Here is a 10,578-nt window from a genome sequence, read left to right as displayed (position 1 = left end):
AGCGTCGATTATAAGAACTTAAACCTGGTGAGCCACCAAGGCTCCTGACACCATGTGATTCTACTGAACACCCTTCACTCTCCATGTGGGTGAGAGAATTGGTCAGCAGCATTGAATAACCAGGGACAAGGTAGCTGTAGTATTCCACCCCTGCAAAATAATATTGATACTTTATTGGTAAAATACTGTTATTTGTTTCATGAAGGGACACAGGGAGCAAAATTAAAGCAGGTTGTATGGATCTGGCAAAATAATGGCCTTATGTTGTTTTTAGCTTCAACGAGAACCAAGGCCTTTCCCCAAGCTCAAAATCCTTCGAAAAGTTGAGAAAATTGATGACTTCAAGGCTGAAGACTTTCAGATTGAAGGCTACAATCCTCACCCGACCATTAAAATGGAAATGGCTGTTTAGAGTGCTTTTGAAGGAGTTGTTTGAAGGATATTTACACCTAGGTGAAAGTTCATTTTGCTCTAAAGGAGAAGGAACTAGGTCAAAACCTGTTGGTGATCTATCAGTTATTATTCATTAACTTTTAAGGATGTTGCCACTGGCAAATAGAACTGTGCTGGTTCTCTTAGTAATAAAAGACCTGGAGTTTAGGGTAACTCACTGAGGATGTATGTAAATGTAGAGATTGTGAATACAGACAGGAAAGAGAAAATTTATATACTCTTAATTCAAACTTTATATGTTTTTATGAAAATGGTCAGTGAATTTCAAGAATTATGTATAACTAAACTATTGCCCAAATTGGAGCAAGCTGGATAACACCATCAGTCATAATGCCTAGTGTGGTTATGAACATATAAAGTTATATTTGTTTTGTTTTATATCTTGCTGTAATGTTCTGCATTCATGTTTTGTTCTGTTTTTTAATTCCATGTTGCCATTTATCTGCTCAGTTCCTGCCTAAAACAACTGAACCTTCCTAAACAAACATACCTATGCTGTGTTCTCTTTTGGATGCTGCTTAGATGGGTAAGGTATATTTTAGAAATGCTGACTAAGCTGTATTTCACCCTATTTTTCTATGATTCATCTAATTCTAGCTGCATTTTATCATTGAAATACAATGATTATTTGGGATAAAGGCTTTAAGGGTTATAAAAATAGTTTATGAAATAACCCTTTACCCTCATTAGCTTCAGCATGGTGTGAATTCTCTAGTAACGTGCTTAGACTGAGCAAGAGAAAGATGCTAAACCACCTCAGGGCTGATCAGTGAAATGTTTTTACCTTTGCTGCATATCAGATACCCCATAGTGCTGCACAACTGTTTTATTATGCTAATTTATGACAAGTGTGTTTTTAAAAAGATTAAGGAATTATTCCAACATGCTGCTTATTCTCAAAGTTTAATGTCTAGGTACCAGCACGTGATAGAAATTTTAACATCTTCCTGGACTTTGAGACAGTTGGATCTACTTTTGTTTAAAGATTACATATGACTAAGCTGATGCCTGAGGTTAGTATGACTTTCAGCGAACTTGTTCTGATTGGTAGGATGAATTTTTTTTTCTATTTCTGTAAAACCATACCCAAGAAATTTTAAGCCTTTTCACTTAAAGCAAAAGCTGTTAAGCATTCAGCTCTAATTCCCTTGAGCAGCAAGGAGCTTCTCCCAAACTTCACCATCTGGATACTGGTGTTTCTTTACAGATTCCTCCTTACTTCTGTTGAATAACCAGCATCCTATCAAAGACAATAAATGGAATCATGTTAATAACCACCTAGAACAAAAGTCATTTATTTTACTTATTTCTGCTGTTCCTAGAAATGCTTTTAAATATAAGCCAGAGGCAACTGAATTAATGTTTTAAAAATAAGTTTGCAGGTTGTTTGAAATGGGGGAGAGAGAGGGACGCACTTTATTGGCTGCTTCTCAGGATTAGTTAACTATTCACACTTCCTTTGATAGTTCAACCTCTGTTGGTGAAAATGAGCCCCGATCTCTTGAACAGAAGGATAAATGGTGCAGATAACACAACTGCAGTCAAACCCTTTCACTAACTTGCTAGATGGTGCCGGGGTTTTTTTTTTTAGTTTTGTTTTGTTTTGGGCAGGAAGGGCCCAAGGAGTGCATGTTTTCAGGTCCAGCTGGTGAGGAAAGGCTGGCGTGAGAGAAGCCTTGTCAGGGGCATCCTGACCTTCAGGCCTGGGGAATTTGACTAAAGAGCTATATGTTTCTAGATATTGAAAACAGACTTGAAGGAGACAAAGCTTTGTGCTCTGGGGTCTAGCTCCTGAGAAGAGTAGGGCAGGGCTGGCAGCGCCTCCTCAGGGGGTGGGGGGGGGGGCGCTCTCTGGCCAAACTCACCTTAGGAGGCATGTAGGATTTCTTCTTGATTATCACAGGGTACTTGAAGTGCTCGTGCAGGTGGTCGACGTATTCACACATCCTGGGAGGAAGGAATTGGGTTGGGGTAACAATGCCTTCAGGTAGATAGTTCATGTGGTGCTGTTAAGGCAAAGGGTTGAGCACCACTAAGAAAGGATGGACTCTGCCGAGGCTTGGCTGATACCATGTATTTCTAAGTAAGTCCCTCAGCCTCTGGACTTCAGGTTCTTCTCTGTAAGGTAAAGCAGTGTGGGGGCTTGGATGAAATGAACTGTGAAGTATCTTTTAACTTAAGGGTTTGTGAACCAAAAGGCATCAATTTAGACTTAGACGTATCTGGGATTATTTGGGTGCCTCTAGCCAAAAGGTGAACAGATTAAAGTCACCAAATGAGGTTCCTTCCAGCTACACAAATGATTTAGAAGAGCACAGGTTTTAGGATCAGACCAATCTGTTCAAATTTGGTGTCAGCCACTGTCTAGTTTTGTGACTTGGGGTAAGTGACCTAACTCTACTGCCTTACTTCAGCCATTGGTTAATGAACAGCTGAGATGAGCAGGCCGTGTGTCCAGTGCTGGGGACACAAAGGAACTGGTAAGAGAGGGCCTTGTGGTTTCAATGGCCGTAGAGACCAAGTTGTTGACTATAATATGTACTGTGCATAATTATAAAGAACAGGCTACAGATGAAGAACCGGCCTCTTGGGAGAGGACAGTGGGCCTTGAAGAATGAATAGGGAAGCAGTGCTCCACACACAGGGTTACAAAGCAGGTGACAGCACATGGCAGCTGTGTCTGGTGGCTGTCCCTCCTGCATGGTGGCATTCCCAAGCAGTGAGGTCTGCTTTCATGGGGGTGGCATGAGGTTCTCACCCACTCATGGGCGGGCATAGTGCCCAGTGGGTCAGAGCTGACCCTCTTTTGCATTCCTCAAAACTTTGTAGGACCTGTCAGGGTTGGTTGGAGCCCCTCCCTTAGTCCTGCTTTAAGGAACTGAAATGAGGGGGCAAAAGCAGAAAAACCTAGGAGTGTTCGTTTTTCTAGTTTAAAATATCTCAGGTTTAAATACCCAGCTGCAGAAAGAACCATTACTTTATAGTTCAAGTCCCCGTAGACCCTCACAGGTCCCACTTCTCAATCCTGAACTTGATGTTCACCTTTCCCGTGCATGTCCTCATGCTTTCACTGTATACGCCTAGTGATCTTTTTGCACTATCGCATTTAATTCTTGGAGGAAAGAAAGGCATAATAAAGTCGTATGTCTGCAGGTGACTGGAAGGAGACTGTCCTAATTTAAAGCTCACCTGGCACATGTTGAGAAATAAGATGGAACTAAAAGATGCAGACAGATACTGAAGACTCCAGTGTTGGGAAGAAATTGGACAGAAGCAGAGAGTATACATATGAAAGCGGGGCTTTAGAAAGTCAGAAATAGGAGCTATCTGGTTTCCATTTGGTTGCAGACTCTCCCCACCCCCCTTACGTACCTAGAAAACAGTAAGTCAGCCACCAGGAAACCACCCTCTATAAGAAAAAAGACTATTCAGTAGTGGGTCTCAAACTGCCTTTGAATTATGGGATGTGCCAGTGGCCTGGCCTGGATTGAGAGACGGTACTGAAGTTAATGCCACATCACTGACCTGTCTTTGGGGCTTGCAGAGACTGATATGAAGTCAAATATAATCAGGTGCTGCACCAGTTCACAGAGGCCAACTCCACCAGCATGCAGGCACACAGGAACTAAAAGTGAGGACAGATTTCCACAGAGTGCCAAGTAGGGCAGCGAGGGAGAAGTGAAGGAGAACCTGTGGCTTTGCTTGTTGCCTGCAGGTGATTAAATCATTAATATTTAGGAATGAAAATCATCAAAGATTCCCTGATTAAGCCTAACTGAGAGTTAGAAAAAAGTCAAAATGGGAAACTCCAGAGGTAACCATAGTGTTTGGTCTGTGACCCCGCGGTGCCCTTACTGTCAAACTTTTTGGCCATCAGCAGCACTGAGAGGTTCTCGCTGACACTCCCCAGCCTGCAGCTGTCGATCTGGAGAAACTGCAGGGCTTCTGCCTGTAGGAGTTGCTTAAATATCACTCTATTGTGGCACTGGAAATAGAATTAAAATACACCAACAGAAGAGTCAGCCTTGGCCTTCAGGATCTATATACCTGGCACTGCGCCCATTCCGAGTCTCTCATCGGTGGCCTCCTGGAAACGTGGACTGTATTCATTTTTTGTTCTCATTTGGCATAAGGTGAGCCCTGACAGGCCAGGCGGGGACCTTCTGATCACTTTGTTACAGATTTGCTGGTGGAACCACGTGTGTGTCACATAAAAGTCACACCACTCGCCACCTATCAGTGCATAACTGCCACCTCTAAGTGGGAGATGAAGCATCAGGATGAAATAAGGGGATGGCGATGAGCAGGTGGCACGGGCGACAAAACAGAAGCGTGGCAGAACGGCGCTGCTCCTTTTGCTGGGAAAGCCGAGAATCTGTTCCCTCACACAGCTCTACTCGTGGGCCGCCTGCCGCGAGCTTTGGCAGGCGCTTGTGCTTCGTTTATAAGCACAAAAAGGGAACGCAATCATGTTTACCCAGTTTGGAAGCTGGCTTTCTTACAACCACATGGTGCATATTAGGCCCCTGCAGCTTTAAATTGCTGCCTTGTAAATTCCAATGAGCTACTTTGAAAAAGATAAATGACCTCAGTCATAGGAATTGTAGAACATGCAAACTCGACTATATATATCTTACTCCAGACTGTGAAGTGGTCTAAGATTAAGAAAATCTCCCAACGCAGAACAACAACACAGGTGATATAGCCTAGCGTATGCCAGTGTCCCCAGTCGGTGGCCAGTGTGCTGACCCTGAGGAGACATCTCGTACCTGTTCGCCGGTGGCAATGCCAATTCCCAGGGGGATCAGTGCCTGTAAAATATAAGGCAACCTGATGTTATTTTCCTAAGTTTTTGAACTGAGACTCCTAATGTTTAAAAATATTTAGAGCTGTTCAGCTATTTAGAGCTGAAGAAGGAAACAGCCCTGCCGTCCAGCCGTGTGAAGTTTAAGGAGCCACAGAAGGTGGTAGACGGGGTGGGGGAAGTGCACTGGGCCATCTCTGACGCCAGCACGTGTTCCATCCCACAACCAGTTCCTCCCTGATTTCTCACCCATCCGGTAGCCTTTGGTTTAAATAGGGCTGCTCATGGAGCTTGCTCTGTCAGAGGATGCAAAAATATAGGGCTCCCAGAAGTTACACTTTCTCCTTATGAGTGACCCACCTGGCGCTCTGGCTTATAAATCTGTGCTGTGAACCCGGCTAATGGGAGACTCGCTCTGAGAGACAGGATATTTCTCACATATTCTTACATATGGAAGGGAGAGAAGCCAGCCCGAATTCAGGTGAGTTTGCCCAGGAAGTGCCCTGGTTAAAGGGCTCTGTGGAAACGGATGGGCAGCCTTCTCATGGGGAGGCCTGACCTTGACATTAGCTAAGCAAACCTTTGCTTGTGAATCAGCCAGAGGAATCTACTTTGTTTTAATCTGGGTGAGTAAAATATTTGAGTATCAGTCAGATTTCTGTATTTACAAAGTATGGGAATCAGGTCTGTTAACCTTTGGATTGCTGGTAGCCTTTCAACTGGTAGCAATTTACTTTCTCTAAAATAAATAGAACTGTGAAAGGGAATAAGCCCAGGAATCTTAGCATCTGTGATCACCACTCTAGCAGCAGCAGCAGGTTTTTTACCTTGGAAATGGCATGCCGCAGAATGTCATCAGGGGAGGTGGGCTCCTCAATCCACAGAGGCTTGAACTCCGCCAGCTTCGCCATCCACTCCACGGCCTCGGGCACATCCCAGCGCTGGTTGGCATCCATCATCTGAAAGGAGGGAGAGGCCCTTCATGGGGAGGTGTGCCCGCTGCTGACCTTGCTGCAGGCTGTGGCTCCCAGGGAGGAAATGCTGTCACTTGGTACCCCTGACTGCTGGGGCCCAGCACACACCCATAACAAAGGGAGCCCAAGAGCAGCCACCGAGACGAACTCTGGCTCCAGATACTGTCTCAGAGGAGATGCAAGTCGCTCAGGGAGCCACTGTGAGGTCCAGAAGTGCTTGCTGGCCCTGGAGCTCCAGCCTGATCTACATTTAGAAACCACCCAAATACATTTGTCTTGCAGGGTTCATCATTTGTAGGAACTGTTTTATCACATTCTGAATCATGCAGTTAATACCGAGTTTGTTCAATAGTCACTTATTGGCTATTACCTACTATGTTTGGCACAATAATAAATAACCCAAACTCTACCATTAATTAGGCATCTACTCCGCTAGGCATTTAATCGATTTTGTTCCATTTAATATTTATAATAACTCTATGAGGCAGTTCACATCAACCCATATTACAGACAAGAAAACATAAGCAGAGAAGTAACTTGCTCAAGGACGATAAGTAAATGGTGAGTTCAAATCCAGGCCTCTCACTCTAAGGCCTGGGCCCTCTGTGTGCAGTGAGACTGCCAGGAAGCCAGGTGCTGGGTGTGCAGAGACAAGAAAGGGCCCCTCCATCCCCGATATCACACTTGGAGAAGCCAGATACAGAGATGGAATTCTTTAGTAGAATGTGCTGAGTGGTAAGAGGTCCCTTGATGGGACTCTGTGGGAACCAGAGGATAGTGCGCCCAGAATCTATTCCTGTCATAAATTATTTAGATATGCGTGACCTTGCAAGACAAAAGTAGCATTAATTCATGTATAAATAATGGGACTTTTGATCTTAGGTCCAGGACTCAAACTTCTATTTTAATATATGAAACATGCCTCCAAAAAGATATAAAAACATTGTGACTATTTTATGAAAATATTTTACACATAGGAAGAAATGTTTTATAAAAGTACGTAGGAATGACTGATCCTTAACATTTATCTCGGCAAAAGTTCCAGCATCTCTTGAGCAATGGCTCCCTGAGACCCACCTACCTGGAGGCGGGTTGGCGGATTTAAGAAGGGGGGTTGAATGATTGACATACTGGGGGTGCCAATGGGAGACCTGTTTGCTCAGGCGCATCTGTCCTAGCACAAAGGAACAATCCCTAAAACTGATCTTACTGAATTAGTTCTGCAGAATAAAAATCAATCAGCCCCCTCATTTTTTTGTTTTTTGTTTTTTTAAACAATTCGCCTACTCCAAGAGCTCAAAGCCGTACTTCTGACATACGGTGTTAAAATTCCCAATGTTCTTTAATCCTTGCTTGAAACAAGTTGTATTTTGGCCCTGGACAATGCGTCTCACATTACAGCTGCTTACTTCTCAGTGGGAGGGAGGTTATTTACCAGCGTCTTCTCAGGGCCGATCAGGTTTCTGATGAGTCGGCATCTACGGATGTCATCCTGGAGATCAGCACCAACTTTTACCTTAAACCTATAAAATAAGTTTGGTCTCGTAATTTAGATCTGTCCCCTGACTTGGCAAAGACACGTGGCTTTTCTGCAGAAGTGACTGTTTCTGTCAATAATTCACAGGTCACATTTTCTAGTAAACTCTTGCCCTTTCCCAATCAATCTTCAGACAAGCCACTCAAAAATAACCCTGTAAGTGTATCTTTTTACTCAGTATCGGGGCAGTAACTGTAAATTACCTGCTGTCCTGAAGTCCAGCAATGGACAGAGCAGCTAGATCTTTAATAACATTAACTGAGTTTTTGCTGTGCCATGAAGAGGAGTTAAGAACGGAAAAGGCCTAGTCAGACTTGGCGGGTGAGCTGGCATCCTCTCCCTCACTCACCAGCCTCTTTGTCCTATACACGGACGCCAGGCTGCCGCTTTGGAGCCAGGATGGCCCAAGGTCCTCTCCACAACACCCACCCTCTGTGCTGACAAAAAAGCCCCTCTCACAGCCTGTGCCGTTCTCTCCCCTGCGCTCAGCACCAAACACACTAAAGATGACCTTTCTATCCTGGGTGGAAGCCTTAGCTTCTGGATGCTGGGCTTCCCATGCTCAGGGGCCTAGGAATCTCTCCTCGGCCTTCTCTGACTCCTAGGGGTGTCTGCTCCAGCCTTTCCTGGGTACATGGAGGGAGGGAAGGTGCCAGCACTTACTGAGCACCTGCTACCAATCCCGGCTGTGCTGGTCCTTTTCAGAGACAGCAACCTTGAGGAGAACCATGAGATATTATGATTCCCATTTTATAGAGAGAAAATGAGGTTCAGAGAGGTTGAACAATTTGCCCATGGTCACACAGCAGGCAGGCACTGCAGGAGATGAAGGGAAAAGGCATGATGTTGATTCCAAATCCACCACATCCCAAGCCTCTTTCCACTGCTTCATGCTGCCTCCATCAAGTTCTCAGTCCCCAACCCTTTACTTAGCTGAGGATTCAACCATAACTCAGTGCCTCTCACAGTTCAGTGGGTAGGCAGATCACCCAGGGATCTTGTTAGAATGCAGATTCTGATGTGGCAGGTCTGGGGTGAGGCCCAAGATTCTGCACTTGTTTTTTAAAGTTGATGGGAGATCTTGTTTTTGATCCTTACTAAGCAACCTATACAAATGGTTTTCTAAATCTACCGTGAGCAGCAGGGCACGCTAATGCTGCTGCTCCACAGACCACACCTGGAGGGACAGGAGGCGGGTGGCCAGACTGTCGCACAGAGAGCCTGGTGACGGCTCACAGGCACAATGTCCACCTTGAGCTGCACGGATGGGCTCAGTGACCAGATCAAAAGGTGATGGTCCCTGTGTCCTGCACAGCTTCGGGATTCGGGGCCACTGCCCACCGTAGTTTACCCCCAAGGAAACCCCAGGATGCCCAGGAGTCCATAACCAGGCAGGAGAAGGACAGAAGAGAAGGCAGAGGCTTAGTCTGGAGAGGAGGTGGCCTGGGGAAGAGGGGGACCAGGCTCTTGGGAGAAGGACTCTGAAGATAATTATTGTGACCAGTGGCTGGAAGTTACAGGGAAGCAAAGGGTCTGCTACATTGAAGCTCTTCTAACACTCAGAGCCTTCCAACAACGCACAAGCGCCTTACAAGCTCACTGCCTCTGGAGGTTTTCACGTAGACGCTGAATCAACGCTTGTTATTATAGTAAAGAGTAGATTTCTAGATCGGGGCTGGAAATCAATTATCTCTTTCAATTCTGATGTTCCAGGATTCTAACTAGACTCATAGCTCGTCTTTGGAGAAAGAGCTTCAGCTGAAATTTCCCTGGTGTGTCCTTACACACCAGACTGCTCCGGGCGAATCCTGGCCTCCTTGGTACCTTTGGATCCTGGCTTCTCTCCACCGACCAGCCTCTCGCTAACTGGAGAGTCAAGTTCACCCAAATAAGTTACCTGGTCCAGCCGTCCTCCAGCGCCTCGCTGCAGAGCTGTGGGGAGAGGAGCAGAGCCATCACCACACACACACTCCTAGGTCTAAGCAGCACCTGGGCCATCTCTGATTTGGCTTCACAAACGCTACAGCTGTACCATGAACCAGAAGAACCACTGTGTGTTGAAATTCAGAGCAGAAACAGCTTAGCCAACAGAGCATGACGGCTTGGTGACTTTCTTTCCTCATCTCTGTGGGAACCATTTCATTAATGGTCACAACATTCCTGGTTGGGGAATGGAGCATTTCTGTCCCTCTTTTTAAAGCCAGGATGTTCTGTGGCATCCACAGAAAGAGTGGATAAAAGAGTAATGAACAGAAGATAGTCTCCCCTCTCTCTCGCTCTCAGCGGCAGGTGAGCACAAGGTGATGGGAAAGGGCAGTAAAGCAGGCAGGCGCTGACCACCCACCAGGTGCCACCATGTGCTGCGAGCATCACACCACGGCAGCATTCATCGGAATCCTCAAACCCCCTCCACCCCGGACAGCTATTATTTCCCCACTTCGTAGTGAGGAAACTGAGGCAGAGCACGGTTAGGGCTCACATTGCACCACGTTATGCTGCTGCCTCTGCCCGGGAATCGGCTTCCCCCTCCAGGGCCGAGGTGGGGCTCACCAGCTCACGGGCCCAGCGTCTACAACGGAAACGGCTTTCCTTTTGCTCACGTCCAAGGACCTCCAGGGCGAGGCCTGGGATACCTAACGATTCAGAAAGGCTAAGAGGAAAACATGACGTCTCTCCAGAAAGCCTGTCTAGAAAACCAGGTTCAAGCGCCCACCTGCTTCAGTGTGGCGTCCGAGTAGCCCAGCCAGGCGCATGACGTGGTGCAGGTGGGGTAGCCGTGCGCCAGCATTAGCTCTTCTGTGGAAACACGA

The 10,578-nt window shown here is 46.1% G+C and overlaps 2 protein-coding genes across 3 annotated transcripts in view; one reads left to right on the top strand and one right to left on the bottom strand.

Annotated features, from left to right (window-relative positions):
- The window catches only part of TYMS (thymidylate synthetase), an 11,541-nt gene extending 10,954 nt beyond the window's left edge, over positions 1-587 (top strand). Inside the window, exon 7 of one of the 2 annotated variants that reach the window (XM_007459056.1) lies at positions 275-587. In XM_007459056.1, coding sequence (XP_007459118.1) covers positions 275-412 — 138 coding nt within the window. In that variant the 3' untranslated portion in view covers positions 413-587. The remainder of the gene's footprint in view (positions 1-274) is intronic. The other variant, XM_007459057.1, reaches the window with a different exon arrangement.
- Positions 588-1,592: 1,005 nt separating this feature from the next.
- Positions 1,593-10,578, bottom strand: part of ENOSF1 (enolase superfamily member 1) — a 16,883-nt gene continuing 7,897 nt past the window's right edge. Inside the window, 10 exon segments of the mRNA XM_007472244.1 lie at positions 1,593-1,672; positions 1,675-1,693; positions 2,319-2,400; positions 3,979-4,078; positions 4,309-4,438; positions 5,223-5,264; positions 6,085-6,216; positions 7,667-7,754; positions 9,666-9,700; positions 10,482-10,564. Of these exon segments, the coding sequence (XP_007472306.1) occupies positions 1,593-1,672; positions 1,675-1,693; positions 2,319-2,400; positions 3,979-4,078; positions 4,309-4,438; positions 5,223-5,264; positions 6,085-6,216; positions 7,667-7,754; positions 9,666-9,700; positions 10,482-10,564 (791 nt within the window).

The sequence above is a fragment of the Lipotes vexillifer genome, unplaced genomic scaffold, assembly GCF_000442215.2.
Source record: "Lipotes vexillifer unplaced genomic scaffold, Lipotes_vexillifer_v1.1 scaffold702, whole genome shotgun sequence".
In the NCBI taxonomy this organism is placed as follows: Eukaryota; Metazoa; Chordata; class Mammalia; order Artiodactyla; family Lipotidae; genus Lipotes; species Lipotes vexillifer.
The sequence above is the reverse complement of the archived record's forward strand: the minus strand, read 5'-3'. Positions and strand labels throughout refer to the sequence as shown.